The sequence below is a fragment of the Mustela erminea genome, chromosome 2 (assembly GCF_009829155.1).
Source record: "Mustela erminea isolate mMusErm1 chromosome 2, mMusErm1.Pri, whole genome shotgun sequence".
Classification (NCBI taxonomy): Eukaryota; Metazoa; Chordata; class Mammalia; order Carnivora; family Mustelidae; genus Mustela; species Mustela erminea.
In genome coordinates, this window is record NC_045615.1 from 156,495,380 (window position 1) to 156,515,119 (window position 19,740).

At 35.3% G+C, this 19,740-nt stretch overlaps 1 protein-coding gene across 7 annotated transcripts in view; it reads right to left on the reverse strand.

Annotated features, from left to right (window-relative positions):
- Window positions 1–19,740, reverse strand: part of ANKRD17 (ankyrin repeat domain 17) — a 163,183-nt gene that overhangs the window by 71,081 nt on the left and 72,362 nt on the right. For all 7 annotated transcript variants that reach the window (XM_032334553.1, XM_032334558.1, XM_032334557.1 and 4 more), the window contains 5 exons: window positions 13,579–13,732; window positions 5,590–5,746; window positions 2,853–3,000; window positions 2,474–2,621; window positions 178–411 (listed from right to left, as the gene is read on the reverse strand). In XM_032334553.1, coding sequence (XP_032190444.1) covers window positions 178–411; window positions 2,474–2,621; window positions 2,853–3,000; window positions 5,590–5,746; window positions 13,579–13,732 — 841 coding nt within the window. The remainder of the gene's footprint in view (window positions 1–177; window positions 412–2,473; window positions 2,622–2,852; window positions 3,001–5,589; window positions 5,747–13,578; window positions 13,733–19,740) is intronic.

Here is a 19,740-nt window from a genome sequence, read left to right on the forward strand (position 1 = left end):
TTTCAAACTTTACATATTAAACTCTGAAACACTTTAAACTTTTCTTTAAGTTAATTACATGTAATATTCTATTACCACCTCTTAATTAACTTTTTAATTTAAAAACTGTATTACGTAAAGTAACAGTCATATCATGTATTTAAAAACTTCATTTTAAAAAAATGTTTTATGCCGTACCTTTGTAACAAGCTAATGTAAGTGCACTCTCTTTAAATTCATTGGAATGCGTATTAATGCCAGCCCCATTTTCTAGCAGCAATCTGGCTACTTCCACATGTCCAGCACTTCCAGCTTCCATAAGCGGAGTATGACCATTTTCATTATGGTCCTCAATACTAGCACCGGATTCCAAGAGCACCTTTACAACATCTACATAGCCTCCAGCACAAGCATATGTAAGTGCTGTATTGCCTATTTTAATAGAGAAAAACAAAAAAATATTTTATATTTTTAATTATCATGTTCAATTAGCCAGCATATAATACATCATTAGTTCTTGATGTTGTGTTCAACAATTCACTAGTTGTGTATAACACCCAGTGCTCATTATACCACACACGCCCTCCTTGATACCCACCACCTGGTTACCCCATCCCTCCACCCCTCGCTTCTGTAAACCTCAGTTTGGCTCATGGAGTCTAGAGTCCCTCACGGTCTGTCTCCCTCTCTGATTTCTTCCCATTCAAGGAAAAGCAAAAAGATATTAACATAAAATACTAAAATTAAAAGAGCCTAATTTATCATCAAGAAGAAAACTAAAATGGGAGATGGTAATTTTTTTTTTTTTAAAGATTTTATTTATTTAAAAAAAAAAAAAAAAAAAGATTTTATTTATTTATTTGACAGAGAGAAATCACAAGTAGAGAGGCAGGCAGAGAGAGAGAGAGAAGCAGACTCCCCGCCGAGCAGAGAGCCCGATGCGGGGCTCGATTCCAGGACCCTGAGGTCATGACCTGAGCCGAAGGCAGCAGCCCAACCCACCGAGCCACCCAGGCACCCGGTAATTTTTTTTTCTTAAGATTTTATTTATTTGTCAAAGAGAAGCACAAGCAGGGAGAGTAGCAGGCAGAGGGAGAGGGAGAAGCAGGTTCCGCACTGAGCTGGGAGCCCAATGAGATGTCAGACTCTAGATTCCAGGATGCTGGGATCATGACCTGAGCCACAGGCAGATGGGGAGACTATAATCTTAATACATTTAGATAATACATATAATTCCTTTCCCATTGCCTTTTATCTTACTGAAATCAACTCCCAGCTCTTTTCCATTTAATATCAGTGTCAAATATATGTTGAAAAGAAATTCACTTGCCATAACTGTACAGTTATAAAAGAACTGAGCAATTCTAAAATTTAAACTTTTCATAGAAGGAAAAAAGTTATGTTCATTCTAACTTTAGAGAAAAGTTTCACATGCTTTATTTTTTGTGATTATTCATCATACGTAGATATATCTCATACTGCCCCTTTAATCATACATAATTGTTTCCACTGCAACTTCAAACACCAGCTAACTATCAAAGCTAAAGTAATTTGAAAAATGTTCCTCTGGATGATAAAAATCTTTCACATTACAAGGGGGAAAAATTAATATTCTGGGTAAAATAAGGGTTTCTAAAACTCCTTTAACCAGAAACCGTAAGCTCCTAGAAATTATTAAAAATATTTAACAAATTTGGGGCATCTGGGTGGCTCAGTTGGCTAAGCATCTGCCTTCAGCTCAGGTGATCCTGGGGTGTCCTGGGATCCAGCCTCACATTGGGCTCTGCTCAGCGGGGAGTCTATTTCTCCCTTTCCCTCTGCCCTTCTCCCTCTGCCCCTCCCCCTGCTCCTTCTCACGCTCTCTCAAATAAATAAATACAATCTTTAAAAATAAATAAAATATTTAACAAATTTTAAAATCTTACATGATGAAGATGCACAAAATGTATTTTCATAAAATTTTAGAACTTTCATATAAACCCACCTATGCCCACGTTTGAAAAAATATATAAAAGTTAAAAAAAATAAAAGTTTAAACTAAAGTCATGTCCCCCTTGTGGGACACAATGTTTTCATAATACTTTGTTGTTCTATAGGCCACAATTTAGTATCAGTAGACAATGACAGACCTGCCTTTCATTCCACAGCCCTCCTGTTCTACCTATCTTCCCTTCCATTCTCCCCTGAGAAATAGCAAATCTGGGTTGGAGCACTGTAGCCCATTTCTAAGAGGGTAGTCCTTCTAACTGAGCAAGCATTTAATTTAATCTAAAAGAACTTTAAAAGACCAAGTGATCATCCTCACACACCAAAGAGGAAAAATTTTATTCAAAATATATTCTATACATTAAACCTAATGCAGAGCCTTATGCAAATATGCAGCACTTTGTAGTCAGAGAATTGCCAGAGCTTTATAAGCGATGACTGTCATGTGCAATAATTATTACCAAAGGGTCTTCTTATTTAATGAAACTGAAAAAGAAATATGCATAACCTGTTGAAGACTGTGCATTGACATCGGCTTTATGAGCTAGCAGCAACTTCACAATTTTGACATGTCCTCCATTAGCAGCAGCCATTAAAGGTGTAATGTCACCTTTGATTCCCCTATCTTCCACATTTGCATGCATTGCCAACAAAACCTTATGAAAGAAAAAGGTTAAATGATATTAGAAAATGATATATTCATAACATATGGGACATACTTCCACTAACACCCACCTAGTCATTTACAGTAAAAGAGCCAACAACCACAAAGTGTATCTAACAAAACTATTGTTGAAATGAACCTAATGGCTGAGTTTTATTATATTCCTAATAAGTAGACCAGATTAAAAAACAAAAACAACCCGTGTGATTATTATCATACGAACCTGTGCAAGCTCATAGTATCCAGCAGAACAAGCTAAACAAAGGAGGCTCTCCCCTTCCTCAGTGTGCTCATTTACACTTCGCCCTTCAATGAGTAACTTTCGCACAGCATTTACATCTCCTTCTGAACAGGCTTCTGCCAAACTGCGGCTATTGGGGAAGAACATTATAGTATCAGGATAATATAAAAATATGAAAAATTACACAGCATACTGGCTTTTGAGGTTAAAAATTCCAACTATGGACACTTCTAAAGAGTCTCTCAACTGGATAAAATCCATCCTAAGAAAAACAGTAAATCCAGTGCTATTAATATTCTCTTCATTTCAAATATAAGTCAATTCTTACATCCTCCTCTTGAAGGTCCTGTCACTTCTGGTACTAAAGGCATCCATGGGTAATCTCTTTTCCGTATCTCTATTATTACTACCACCCAGATTCAAGAACATCATGTTTAGCCCAGATTATGACAGTCTCCTGCATAGCCTTCCTGCTGTTACCTTTATTTTCCTTCAGAGTCAACAAGGCAGTCAATGAGATCTTATTTAAAGGAAAGCAGATCATCACGTCACTCCTCTGCCCAGAATCCTCCATCTGGCCTCTAATCTCCGTCACACTAAAAGTCAAGTACCTATGAGATCTTTCCAGTGACAGGGTACCACAGTCCTATTTTTTAACTCTCTGGTTTCATCATCTACTATTCTCACTCTTACTCTTGCCACATTGATTGAATATATAAAATATATATAAATATATATAAAATAGCTAAATATATATAAAAGAGCTATTATAAATGCACATCATGTATTCTATAGCTGCCTTTCATAAAAAATGCTAACTTAAGCTCCAACTCCAAGATGTACATATTTGCTGTCCCTCTGCCAAGAAAGCTTCTCTGTCAGACACAGCTCACCCTCTTACCAACTTCAGGTGTTTGCTAAACAGCCACCTTTTAATTGTGGATTTTCCCCACTACTCTCTTAAAAACGCACTGCTCTCCAACCTAAACAGTGCCCTAACACCTCCCCACTCAATTTTTCTCCATAGTTATTATCATTGTGTGTCATGCTATATATTACTCATACTGTTTAATTGTATTATCTCTTTACCAAAGTCAGTCTTGAATAGCACTTAGTATGCTTGTCTTATAATTTCCCATTTTTTAGGACACTGACAGTCCCCAGACCCAGTGTTCTCCATTACCTTTAAACAAATTTAAGACAAATCTTTCCCACAAGACACGCCATTATAAGAACATACCTTTTCTCTCTTTCAAGTGGGCTCTAACTCTTTTTCTCTTCCTGAGGCACATACATACACTCCTCTACTACTATCCCATTTAGATTTGCATTCTATTTCCTTATGTGTGTGCTAGCTTTAAAACAAGCTGTAACAACAGTTGGAATTCTGAACTCAAGAGCACAGGGTACATTAGATCCGCATGTGGCACCACACTTAACTAATATAAAATCTAACATAAAACATCAATGCACTCCACTATCTCTCTCAAGTTTTGCTGAATAAATGACTGTCACAAACATGCTCTACTATTCTTCTAGTATATTCAATGCCAAAGAATCTGTAACTTCTTCTTTTTCTATTCTATTTCCTGTTTGAACTAGCTTTAATATACTCAAGGCGTTTTTAACTTTCTTTCTTGCCAGTCTCAGCAGGCACCACATTTAAGAGTATCAGTAATACTACAGGGTAGTAAAACTGATCATTAATCAAGAAACAGAAGTTGAAGTTAACTGAAGGAGGGTCAATCCATGAGAAGAATAATAAATTAATAAAAACACAAAAATCTAGACAAATGAAGATGAACTCAGAGCCAAGAGAAACAGTAAATTCATATTCTTGTTAACACTATACAACCGCTCTTTCATGCTCTTTAAAGATGTCACACAAAAACACTATTATATAAAAGATAATCCTTAAATTCTATTTTTTAAATTCTCTAAACCCATATATAAAATACTCCCATTTTCTGAACTGTTTAAAAGGCAACTGCTAAAATAAATAACATGGCTTCATTTCAGTTAGAGGAAAACAAGTCTCTGAGGAAGCAAAAAAGGTAATTTATATTAATAATTATTTTCGATTTGCTTTCTTGGAACTTATACCCATTTTTCAGGTACTATCCATAACTGGTTTTTTTTTTAATATGAAATGGTATAAGATTATCAGAAAAACTTAAAAAAGCAAAGTCACAAAATATAAACTGAGTCCTTACTAACTATAAAGTACTATGTAAAAGGAATTGTAGGGCATACAAACATTAAGTATGTGGGACTCACATTCAAATTATGGGAACTAAATCTATGACATTTTTGAACGTTCATAGAACAAACAACAAAAAACAAACCTTGCTCTTTAAAATGGTAACTATACACATGAACTAGAAAATGGCATACCTAATAAGAAAGCATCTACTTCTTTGTCACCAAAACATTAAACTAAAACAAAATCTAAAGAGTCAAAAGGTCTTAACTTGCAGTCACTGATGTCCCAGCTCTGCCACTTGCCAGCTATTTGATCTCAATTAAATTTTCATTTCTCTTCAGGTTTTCAGAATAAAAGTTAAGTAAAACAAAATTCACTGCCTTAGGCTTTTTGTGAGTAAAAACAAGATATTACGTATAAAGTGGTTACTTCCATGCCAAGCACAAAATAAAGGCTCAGCGAACATTAGCTATTAAGAAAACGTTTTTAAACTGATCACAGAGAAAATGTACTTACTTGTCCGACTGCCCTGCATTCGCTGTGCTTTCAGCTCTCATACGGGTAAGTGCAGCAGCAGCTTCATCCAACGCACAACTAACAGATGATGTCAACCTCCGAAGCACTTCAGGGTCTGCAAAGGCTTTACCATCAGCCGTAGATAATTTTCCTATTCCTATTATATGATTTTCACACCAATATGGATACACCCAAAAGGAGAAACAAAGCAAAAGTCAAGTTACTTAATTCTATTTACCTTAATGAATAATCTTTAAATGTCACACTTCATGTATATACTGTTCATTTGGAATCTTCTGGAAAATCGCTGTTCTCCAATTTTGTAATAAACTTGTTCCTCACTCTCTGGTACCAGAAATGTGTCTCTGGCCTCACTGGGACAACTAGGAGTCCCCACCCAGAGTTTTGTCATAGGTTTAAGAACCTCTATGTTCAAAGGTAACTGAATTGCTAAGATGTGAGTCATGAGCTTATGGCCAGTTTCACGATCATAGAGACAAACAGACTAGCCAAAATAAGTCAATATAAAGGAGGGCAGAGTAGAGAAACAGAAAGTAGTTCTGATAAAAGTTATTTTTGACTCATTGAGACCAGTAGTGCCAGAAGCCAGAATTATCCCCATTATTTTTGGTAGATGCCCACTTTTGTTTAAGACTGTTTAGGTGGCCTACTCCACTTGTGATCAAATATGGTCAAATAAGACATTACAGGCCATATAAAAGATAATAATGAGTACCTATTCATTTCAAATTACGTCTACAATTTATTACATGTTCTCAATAACATCTAAAAAACATCCAGATCAGCTAAAGAATAAAAATTCGTAAGTAGAACCGGTTAATAACTACCTGCATGAAATATATCTTATTGCTTTTCTGGGTATCACTACAAAGCAAACTTATCTCTAACTTTAATTATTCTAACTCAGTGGTGCTGCCCATCAGTGGAGCTTTTCAAAAATATAGATGCTAAGCTCTTTTACATCTAAGGATGTAATTCAGTAAGTAGGAGGTGGGGCCTAGGCATCTAAATATTTTTAAAGCACTAAGAAGAGTCTAATGCATAGCCAGGATTAAAACCTCTGCAGCAACTTGAAGATAAAATAATGCATATTATACATCCCTGTTACTCAGTAGGTGGTACATGGACAAAAAACACCGCTATCATTTAGGAGCTTGTTAGAACTGCAGAATCTTGGGGGTGCTCAGTTGGTTAAGCATCCGACTCTTGGTTTTGGCTCAGGTCATGATCGCAGGGTCATGATCTCAGGGTCATTAGGTCAAGTCCTCAAACCCATGTTGAGGCCCCACGTCAGGGTGCCATGTGGGATCCACTCTTGAAGCAGAGTCTGCCTGAGAGTCTTCGCTCCTACACACCTTGCTCCTCCTTCTGCTCCTGTGCACACATGCATCCTCTCTCAAATAAATAAAGAAATAAATAGATAGATAGATAAACAAAATCTTAAAAAATAAAAAGAACTGCAGAATCTCGGGCCCTAAGATTTTCTGATCCAAAACCTGAATTTTTAAAAAAGATCCCCAAGCAATTCAGATGCACATTATAGATTAAGAGGTTATTATTGCAGGTTTTAAAACAAACTACTTAACTAAGACATCAATCCAAAAAAAAAAGAAAAACAAAGGAAAAAAACACCCAAATGGTAAAAATAAACGTATCTGTACAAATTCCTTTTTACAGTGGAAGGGTTTAATAACATAATATAAGTTTGTGTTTAAACTTTACAAAAGTTTATAGCTGTTTGGTTCTTTTTCTGGGAAAATCCAAGATATCAAATACTGTATCTTATGGAACCAAAAATACATCTGGTAGAAAGCCTTTATGATTTTATATACAACAAATGTTCAGAGCAGTCAGTTGGTATCTGTTACAATAAGGATGTGCAAAGAATAAAGACAGTCTCAGTCTGATGAAAATGATTTTAATTTGTGTCACTAAAATTAAAAACCAACCACAGTCTGAATCTGCTACAGCAGTATTTATTCAATAAGATATCTGTGGTTAGTTAAGTATCCTAACACTATGGAAACCAAGGTCTCAGATGCATTTTCACATGAAAGAATGAGCTCCAATTGTTTAGCCAATCCAGATCAGCATTCAACCACTACTTGTCAATGACAGCAACAGAACTAGGTAAGAAAATGTATCTGGATTAGTAAAAAGTAATCACTGCCTTAAAAAGAAAGAACATCAAAAACAAAATATTCCATATTAAATTTTTATAAGCTTCTCATATCTTCATAAGTAATGGTAACTATTTTAGTAAAGATAATTAGTAAGTAACCTAAGACACATATGGTAATCCTAAAAATGAATAAACAGTGATATAAAATTAATTTATTCTAGTTACTCTGGATTATGATGATCCTTTTTAACTAGTCTTATCCAGTTATTAGGTTTTAATGAAGACCAAAAACAGAAAAGATACGTGATGATCAGATTATTCTTTCCCAAGTCTAACATTTAATCAATTGAACAGAATCATGTAATTTGTGACCAAAAGTGTCCTAGTGAAACATTAGAGGCTATATAAATGATAGAAGAGAGTGCATTAAAAAATTACCTAGATTTCAGATTTTAAGATAATTACCTTTCCCTTTTTTTCCTCTTAGAACTTACTCAACTTAATTCTTATTTATGAAGACAAAGTTTAGAGAAGATGTAACTGACTTAACAGAACAAACAGAAACAGGGATAACAAAGAGAAACAAGGTGACCAGCCCAAGAGGGCTCAGAAATGGTAGGTACCAGAAACAGGGGTGAGGCTTGGATCAGAAAACAGAGAGACTAGCTGAACACCTGAGAGAAGTAGTCAGACACTTGAAGACTCCATTCCCAAACTGCAAAGACAGATGATTATTCTCTATAGAAACCAAACCAAAAAGGCCCAGGATTAGTAGTTATTAGACAGAGAGGAGAAAGAGAGGATATACTAAAGGGAAATAAGGATTAAGTGAATATATGCATGAAAAACAGTAAGATCTTCAACCCCTCCCACTCTAAGCTCCCAAAATACAGGTAGCCAGGTTTATCATTCACCAGATAAAAACTGGTAAACGTGTCTCTCGAGAAATTGAAAAGCCCCAGAAAAAAAAAAAAAATTAAAGATACTGACATCTGGATCTGGAGAGTTCTCAAAGAAAGGGAAGGGTCTCTATCCAATCACTGTGTAATAGGAATTCTAAAATGTTACCAATTTTACCCAGCTCTGCTGTACTCACTCTACGTAATCCATGGGACTGGGAATTTGATAGCTTTTATCCCCATAATCAGGTTATGCTATATGGTACAGTTGACGTGAAGTCAGGAATATTATCTGGACGTGCCTGACCTTACCACATGAGCCTAGAAAAAACCAAAAGATTTCTGTGGCTAACTGGAGAAAAGAGATTCAAAGTATTAGAAGGATTCTACTGTGCTGGCATGAAGATGGAGGGAGCCACATGCCACGGAATGCGGGCAACCTCGAGAAGGTAAGAGCAGTCCCCGCTGACACAGCACAGGAAATCAGGATCTCAGTCCTGTAACTATAAGGAACTGAATTCTGCTACCAACAATAAACCTGAAAGCATGTTTTCTCCTATAACCCACAGATGAGAACTCAACTCAGGGGTTACTGCAGCCCATGAGACCCCAGGCAAGAGAATCTAGCCATACTATGTGTCTAGATGTCTTATTTACAAAAACTAAGTGTATTGTGTCATGTCACTATGTTTATACTAAACTGTTAAACTGCAGTAGGAAAGTAATTATGTAATGTACATAACTTATAACATATAACATATAATAAATACTTCATGGTGAAACCCAACCAAAAAAAGGCACATGTACCTTCTATTTTAGCTTTTCCTGACATTGCTAGTAACTACAAAAAAGGACAGGTTTCACCAGACATTTGAAGAAAATCTGAAATGTAAAGGATAGCCAAAAATATTCAAAATGTGAGCGAAATTTTAAAATGCTCCAAATTCTAATGCCATGGAGAAGGATGAGAAAAGAAAAGTTGCAGAGGTAAGAGAATACTATAAATAAGTGTGGTGTTAACTTTCTGAATTGCAACACCAGAAATTAGGAGATAATGGAGCAATAATTTCAAAAGTCTCAAAGAGATTTTTAAACTAGAATTCTATACCTTCAAACTATCAAGTATGAGGATAGCATCAGAGGTATTTTCAGGCAGTCTCAAAAACTTATACTTCTCAAGTACCTTTTCTCAGGGTACTTAAACCATGATCAATCTCTACACCATAAAAAGAGAAACCACCAGAGTAGTTCTGTGATACAAAGGAAATATAGACACCATGAATGACTATTCTTGCCAAAAACAAAACGAGTCTGAATCTGGTCAGTATCTGGATCTGAATTCTGATTTACAGGAAATACAACATACAGTGGTGCAACTAGCAAAACTGATAAAGTGGAACAAATGAATCAATTTCTTCAGAAAATGGGGGGGAGGGGGGAAGGAAACTGTTATGATTAAAAGACAAACTAAATAACATGAAAAATATAAAATTTTACATGCAAAAATATGTAAATATGAAACAGGTGAAGGGGATTCAAAAGTACACTTACCATGATGAGCACTGAGTATGTACAGAATTGTTGAATCACTATATTGTACACGGAAACTAATATTACACAGTATTTTAACTACTGAAATAAAAATTAAAAACTCAGGGGTGCCTGGGTGGCTCAGTGATGGTTAAGCATCAGACTCTTGGTTTTGGTTCAGGACATGATCTCATGGGTGGTAAGATGGAGCCCCAAGGCAGGATCCCGCTCAGCGGGAAGTCTTCTCGAATCTTCTCTCTGGCCCAGCCCCCACTCACACACACACTCGCTCTAAAATACATTTAAAAACCCTTAAAAATATTAAAAGCCTAATAAAAAAAGCAAAACTTGTTTGGATCCTAATTTAAATAAACCAAGTAGAAAAAGAGCATTATAGCGTGCCACCAACTCTCAATTTCACCACAGGTCATAAGCTCAGGGTTGTGAAATCAAACCCCGTGGGCATAGAGCATGATTAGGATTCTCTCTCTCCTTCACCCTCTGCCCCCACTTTCTCTCTCCTTCTCTAAAAATAAATAAATAAATAAATAAATAAATAAATAAGGAAGCAAGCGATCTTTAAAAAAAGACTATTATGAAATAACTGGAGAAATATAAACACTGACAGGATATTTGACAATATTGAGGAATTACTACTATTTTTCTTTAGATATGCAATGGTATTATGTTTATTTTATTTTATTTTTTTAAGTTCTTGGGGTGTCTGGATGGACCAGCTAGTTAAGCAACCAACTCTTGGTTTCTACTCAGTTTGTGAGCTCAAGGTTGGGAGATCAAGTTCCTTATGGGGCTTAAGTTTCTCTCTCCCTCTGCCCACCATGTACTTGGTCTTACTCTCTCTTAATCTAAAAATAAATAAATAAATCTAAAAATAGTTCTTAATTTGGAGTATATACTGAGGTGTTCATTTATTAATTTAAGCTTTTATTTATTTTAGGGACAGATCACACAAGAGTGGGGAGGAGCAGAGGGAGAGGGACAAGCAGACCGCAACGAGTGTAGAGCCCCACACAGGGCTTAATCCCAGGACCCTGAGATCATGACCTGAGTCGAAATTAAGAGTTAGACGTTCAGCCAACTGAGCTACCCAGGTGCCCCAATACGGAAGTATTTATATATGAAATTATATAATGTTTAGTTTGCTTTAAATTAACTTGGGGCGTGGGACATAAGCAGGGTGGTACTAAGTAAAGAGGAAACAAGGCTGTCCATACACTGATGGCTGTTAAAGCTGGATGATGGGTATTCCCTCTGGGCTTATGTGTTAATACTTTTCATTCTTAAAGAAAGGAACTAAGGGAGAAAGGGAGAGAAGTGAAAAAGAAGATGAGGAAGGGAGGGAGGGAGGAGAGAGGCTAACTTGTTGGCTACTGTAGAGAAAACAGAAAAAAAAAAAAGGGAATAAACAAAGAAATGAGAAAATGAGGCAGCTATTAGCATCCTATGAAAAGAAACTCTACCTCCAAAAGTAACCCCTCTCAGCTGTAGTCCACTTTTCTGTAGCACTTTTCAACCTGGTTCTGCCTCTTGGAGACACAAAGGGGGGAGGAGGGAAAAAGCAGGCTCTCCACGGAACAGGGAACCCAATGTGGGGCACAATCCCAGGACCCCTAGGATCATGACCAGAGCCAACAGCCAACCGACTGAGCCACCCAGGCGCCCCATATCTACTCTCCTGAACATATAGTTTCTTATACTCGAGGACTGGACCTTGCACATGCCCTACTATGTTTTCATTTGTACTTGGTCAAGATCCCTTCAATATTCCATTCTAGAATTAAACTTAGGATAGAAATCAAATTTAACCATGAGTCCTTTGAATTTTTAAATGCTGTTTTACAAGATATTTATTGGAAGGATTACCAAATAGTATTAGTTTGGTCTTGTGCTATAATAAGGCAGCAGTTTACATGCACTGTATGTACACTATATAGGAAATCAGGTTTCTAAAAAATGAACAATTAATGTTCACAATATATTTATTTCCACCTTAGAAAAGTTAAGAAAATATATGGATATTTAAAAAGATCAGAGATTAAGAGTTACTATTCCCTTATACTTTAGGCATAATGATACATATGTATGTAATCTCTAATCAAAACACTGTTCTTATGGGGACAATATAATAATGATCCATTTTACAATAATACAATGATCCACTTTATAAGGTTTCAAGGTTTCAAGACTATGACAAAAAAGAGGGAAATTATATATAGTCAATTCTTATGATTCACAGTCACTGGGAAAACTTAATTAATGAATACTGAACCATTGCTCCTAGGGAAAACACAGAACAAGTTTCCTATGAGCCTCTGGTCACAAAGCAATTGCATTAACCAAACACTGTCTTATGTATGTTTTTGTTTAAAGATGACCTTATTTAATATACAGTTGATTTATTAACACTGAACTCATGGTTACAGCACTATAACCCATGCTGAAGAAGCTTATCTAACACAATGTGCTTTCTCCATTAGGCACATCACTACCTTCTCACATTCAGGAACACTAGATAGCACTTTCGCATTATACTTGGAGACCATTATAAACAATGAAACTGCCAACAAAAGGCACACAATGTCAAAAACATGGGTCTAAGTAGACTGTGAAAAGGACACTTGTTTACAGTTTGAGAGCTGAAACAAAAAGGGCTTCACCTTATTTCATCTCATCAAGGAACATGTGTGTAGGACAACTAAAATTTTTCATTATGTGCATTTTTTTTTTAAAGAACTTATTTATTTATTTATTTGACAGAGAGAGACAAAGCAAGAGAGGGAACACAAGCAGGGGGAGTGAGAGAGGGAGAAGTAGGCTACCAGTGGAGCAGGGATCCCAATGTGGGGCTTGATCCCAGAACTCTTGAGATCAGGACCTGAGCCAAAGGCAGACACTTAATGACTGAGCCACCCAGGCACCCTTATTATGTGCATTTCTATGAAAGACTAAGAGTATTGTGAATACCAATTTTAGGGTATGAATACATGTTATCAAGTGGGCAAATTCGAAAGTATGGAATGTGTGACTAAATAAAAGCGACTATATGAAATGACTCTTCAAGGCTGACAGCAGTATGTGGATTTTACTTTGGTAACAAAAATATGCTTTAATGAAATATTCCATGTAGAAATTCTCTAAAAAGCAATCCATTAACCTTTATGAACAGTATTACCCTAAATGTCCTAGACCTTGTATTTAAAATAATAGTAGCTTTTTGTTACTTTAATAAACTCTACACCCAATATGGGACTGGAACTTGTGACCCTGAGATCAAAAGTCACATGCTCTAACAACTGCAACAGCCAGGCACCCCTAATCATAGTAGTTTTTATTAGATTTATATGTACCTTTGAAAATTATATAGTCTAATTACATATGTAAGGTCTGCAGACTTACCTGCAGCTTCTAGTAAAGCTTCCAGTCTAGCTTGTGTTTCTGGATCTACTGTCCTGAGGTCTGCACCATCAGCAGTACCTGACAAGAGCAACTTGGAAGCCGTTTCCAGCATTGGATTTTCCAAATCATCCTGATCCAAAATGAAAGATTCCACCTAGAAAACAAATACCAAAAAAAGGAAGGAAGGGAGGAATGAAAGGAGAAAGGGAAAGTGTAAGAGAAATAAACAGAAGAAAAAGGAAGAAGAAAGAAAAAATATTTTAATGTAAATATCATGATAAATACAACGCAATTCTAAAGAAATTCAATCTAATACATAAAGCCCGCACTGTTTAAAGGAGAAAATTATATTTGTAGAAGAATTTAAGAATGTGCTACTCATATACAGCAGAGTCTCATTTTTTTTCCCTTTTACTGAAATTATGTATTCTTTTTATGTTAATTTGGTAGGATAAGGGCAAGATGGGGGAGCTATGAGGTTAATGATTAAACGTGAAACCTCTGGCTTTAGTAGAGGACCTAAATCAGCTGCTCTTGAATGTTTTGCTCTCAGGATCCCTTTATACACTTATAAAATACTGCCCCAGACCTGCAGATAAGGGCTAAATTTATTAACAGTCACCATACTGAGAAATCAAACTACAATATCAAAAAATCATATTTGTTAGTATCGCCACCGGTGTATTTTCACCAGAAAAGTTTTTAAGTACTGTGAACACAATTTAAAATTCTAATCTGTGCTTGAAAGCTTAATTTCATCATCAGTGACAAATACTGTCAATCACTCTTAAAATGACAAACTCATTTCCATCATTTCTGATAAGAACATATGCCAAATACCCAAGTCTGCTAAGTGTATTGGGCCTGTCAATTATATTTTCTAGTTAACAATGGCATTTCATCGAAAAAAAAAATAAAAAGGAATGGCTACTTTACCTTGCATCTCAAAAAAAAAAAAAAAAGACACACACACACCCCCCACAGAAGTGCTTTATGTCACACACAGTAATATTAAAAGGACACATATTCAAAAGTGTGGATTTCATAAAATTAATATTTATTGCTTTATCAAGATTATCCTTAAGGTAAAACTGGCTCTTCATTTTCTTCTTTTAACTGTGAGTACGCAGAATTGAAGAATACAATGACACTAGTACAATTTGATGCCATGGCCTTGACTGAGGGGCCATCAGTTTTACCTACAATTGCTTTTATACTATCAATGAACATGTCAACACAGTAAAGGAGGCAAATAACATGTCAGTACTGTGATGAGGGAGTTCTGACCTCTTAGATATCCTGAAATGGTCTCTGGGACCCTGAGGGTCCTGTGGACCATTCACTGAGAACCACTACTATAGTCAACATGAGATTCAATTAAAAAAATATTTAAAAAATTAGAACATAGCAAACACTGAAGACATGGAGAAAAGTTTCGTTGTGATATCCCTTATTATAGTGCTACTTACAATATGTACTAAGATATGTTCTTTCTAGTTTGCTGATAAAAAGTTGATAATTATTTTATAAACTGTCACCATTTTACATGAAATTTACTTCATAAATCTAAGGTACTTCTAACACTTATAACTAAAATAGATATAAAAGTAATGATTAACCTAGAACACAATTATGCTCCTACCTAGTATCTAAATGTAAGAAATCTGAAAAAAACCTTAAGGAATAAAATTTTAACTACTATAACATGAGAAACTCTGAGTCATTTCATCTTTGAAAGTCACCTATCTCCAGGAATAACCAAAACATATTTAGTACTGGAAGTTAAATCTGGCAGGAAACAGTATGTTTCTCTCCAAATTTCCATTAGACTAACACAGTTTAACATGATTTCAGATTTCTAATATTTCAAATACAAATAGACACTGGATACTCTGAAAATAATCTCTGTAAATATTTGAAAATTTTCACAAAATTTTGCAGTATAACCCATCAATAACAACTCCCTGTTAAAATGACAGGGAGTTAGGAAAAAAAAATAAGAATATACCCTTTTTAGTTTTAAGTTCTCTTTCAAGGTAGTAGCGTAAATGTTATACTTTAAGTAGACTTTGGGAGTTTATCTCGAAAACCGGGGGGTGATGTTCCTGGGTGGCTCAGTAAATTGAGCCTCTGACAGAGTCTGCTCAGGTCATAATCTCAGGTTCCAGAGATTGAGCTGTACCCCCCACCCCTAGGGTTCAATGAGCTCAGCAGGGAGTCTGCTTTTATCTCCCTCTCTCTCTATCCCTCTCCTGCTTGCATGTTCTCTTTCACTCTAGAATAAATAAATAAATCTTTAACAAATTAAGTAAACTTTTGGGACATGAGTTGGCCATAGCAAGATGTAATTCAAAATTATAGTATAATAAAAACTATGTCTTCTTATCTTTAATGAGGGTCCAGAAGATGAGTCATTTTAAAGAAAAAGTTGCTTCCCAGTGAAATTTCCTGTGAAAATATCTACAATTTTCCAACCCAATGGGAGAAGAGGAAAGAAAACAAAAGAAATAAACATGGCAAAATAAACATCGGTAAAATGAACAAATGAAAAATTAAATAATATTTCAGACTAGAGTTTTAGAAAACAAAATATTTTAAAGAGCAGGGCACGGTTAAATGTCAAGGGTATATAGATCAGAGGTGTTTAAATAATACGAGACATTGCATAAAGATAAATATGAAAAGATTCTGACCCAATTAATTTATGTAAGCCAACAGTAGAAAAAGGAATATAACATTGGTAGACAGCTATAAAATTTCTATATGCTAGAACGGAGTATTTACTGTAGGAAAGGTAAGAGAGTTAGAAGTTAGATCATTGGAGATACTAAATTTCAATTAAAAGTGAGCCTCTGACATAAAGTGCCCAATGCCACTCTATGTCCTAATTGAGCTTGGTGAAAATTTATTAAGAAAAATGTACCTCAATCTCTTCATGAGGGATATTAATTACAGAAATGTTTTCTTACTGATTTCAAATATCCACAGAAGTTACATTAATTTTTAAGTCCACTATTCTTACTTTGTAAAAAAAAAAAACTGGTAAGTTAAAAACAGTAAATTCAAATGACTATGTATAGATTTTTTAAAAAGGTACTGGGGTGAAAGAGAAGAATAGGAATGGATTTATATCTCCCCCACCCCCAGTTTAATACTAAGAAGAAATTAATTTCAAGGATACTGTTAGGATCTAAAGACCTAGGTACCCTTATTGGTTCAGATGCTACCTATGAGACCTAAGCAAGTATCTCAGCAATCTCTAGATCCCTATTCTACATAATTTTTTCATAAATTCATTACACTGAGATATTATAATATTTATTACCTTTCTAAACTCCATGGAAACAGGGACTTTGAGTAAATAAAAGATGGATTGGGGATACTTCCCTTTCAGATTCTAAAAGGCTACAGTGTATTTGGGGAAGGGAGAGGTAGTTACAAAAAAATAAATTTAAGGTATATCTTACAGATTATTGAATATTTGTACATTAAGTAATAGGTAGGGCAACATCAAGTAGCAGGTATGGCAAAATGCCCATCACTGGCCAACAGTCTTTGTGCAAGAGATACTACAGTTAACCTGCAGAGGAGATAACAGAGATGTGTGAAATCAACTCCACCATCTAGGAACTTACTTCTTTAATGAGAGAGCCAAAGTGTGTGCATAAATGAACACTTTTACAGGGTAAAAAGTGTAGAAGGTAAAGGGTAGGGGGAAAAGGCTGTTGGAATTTAGAAGAGTAGAAGTAGAAGAGAACTTCCTCCTCTAACACTAATTCCTCTTTCCCTAACTGGAAAGATTCTTGCACTACATTACGGAACAACTGAAGAGAGACTGACATAAGGACACGCAGTCATAAAAATACAAAAATAAGTAATCCTTGTGTATTCATAGGTCAACTAAGTTATGATTTACGAGCATATCCTGCTCTACCATGTACCGAGCGAAGACAATTCAGATTAAATACTAAAATGTTTTCCCATTGAAACCGTACTCATTTTTATTACATTTCTACTGAAAAAAAGATTCATTCTGAATAAGAAATTCACATGAATATTTTGAAACATTTTCTTTAAATGAAATGTAAAAATAATTTCCATGAAGAGAGGAGAGACAGGAGGAAAGGTGTGTCCTTATTAAATTTATTCCCTAACGGAAATAACCTATCAAAGTTATCAATAACTCAAAGCATGACAAGTTATATTTAAGCTATTTCGGATGTACTGTTTTCACTAGATGGATATTTTATGAAGTGATGCTTGCGTTTCAAATTCTTGTCTAATATAAAGAACCACCGAATTGTTATAGATGGAAAAACAGAAGCACAGGATTGTTATTTAAATAGCAAGTTTCTAAATATCTAGTACCAAGAGACCAGTTATCCAATTAACTAGTTCAATATTCTTTCCACTAGAAAATTCCATGCTGAAGGTTTTTTTTACTCTGCTCTAGAAAAGTTAACTTCAAATTCTATATTTAGGGACAAAGCTATACCTACTGTCTAATTACTAAAAGAAGAGAACTAAACATTATATAACTCAGATTTATATAACATAAAATACACAATACCACCTATGACATATTCTTGCCCCTCTGAAAATAAACAATAATCTATTTAGAGCCCTTAGAAATAATTTCCAGTTTGTAAAAATCAGTAAGGCAAGTATTAGGAACAAGTTAAATCAGTTTCTCAATCTTGGCACTATTGACATTTTGGGCTGGATAATTTCTTCATTGTCGAGGGCTACCCTAAGTATTTCAGAATGTTTAGCAGCATCCCTGGCCTCTATCTACTAGATGCTAGTAGCAACTCTACCACATGCTGTGACACCAAAAAACCTCCAAACATTGCCAAATGTACCCTCAGAGGAAAAACAGAAACAAACAAAAAGACCCTGGAGGTTGATAATTTGAGAACCACAAAGTTAAACAGGAAAAAACACAACTAAAATACGGAAAAAAAAATTTTTTTTTAAGAGAGAAAACAAAAGGAAAGAAAAGCTCTAAATTAAAGAGACACCAGAGACATGATTAGCAAAATAATATAGACCTTATAAGAAATTTTCAAGATAAATGAAGTAATCTGAATATGCACTGGGTATTAGACAGTCTAAAAGAATTATTCTGGTTAGATAAGAAAATGCTCTTATTTATTTATTTATTTTTTAAATTTATTTGACAGACAGAGATCACAAGTAGGCAGAGAGGCAGGCAGAGAGAGGAGGAAGCTGGCTCCCTGCTGAGCAGAGAGCTCTATGTGGGGCTTGATCCTAGGACCCTGGGATCATGACTTGAGCTGAAGGCAGAGGCTTTAATCCACTGAGCCACCCAGGTGCCCCATAAATGCTCTTATCTTTAGAGATGCACACTGCCATATATAAAAATAGAGTCAGAAAACTGCTATATAATATTTCTGGAAAACAAAGTTGTGTGGCAAATTCTTGATAATGCTGAATCTGCGAAAAAGATTTATAGTGGCTTTATCATACTTGCCTCTATTCTTATATGCAAGTTAAATTGTTTTGGTTTTGAAAGATTAACGGTGTTATCTTACTACGGAGGTTGCTTTTGTTTTAAAATATTATTACTTAACAGTAATACTATTTATTTAAATGAACAAAGTAATTAAATATCTTTTTTACTTTCTTTCCAAAATAACCTTAACACAACCACTCAACAATGAAAATCAAGGTCTTTTAACAAAGGTCAATACTGAAGGAATTTGTTTATGTCATTAATGGTACTCCCAGTCCTTCTATAGTAAAACAAAAAGTCATATAAAAATTTGGAAATATAGGGCCATGTGGACGAATTGTGAACACCAGAGTTACATTTCAAACTAACTTCCTGTCAAAATAGATAAATTATCAATGTTATATTAGAGAAGAGCAGTTCATCTTGTAATAAACTGGCATTTAGGGCGCCTGAGTGGCTCAGTTGGTTATGCCTGCCTTCAGCGAAGGTCATGATCCTGGGCTCCTGGGATGGAGTCCACCAACAGGCACCTTGCTTAGAGGGGAGCCTGCCTCTCCCTCTGCCTGCTGCTCCCCTTGCTTGTACTCTCTCTTTCTGCCAAATAAAATCTTTAAAAAACTAAAAATAAAAAATAAACTGGCATTTATTTCAAAGGATAAAGAAATTTTTATTAACTAGACATCATA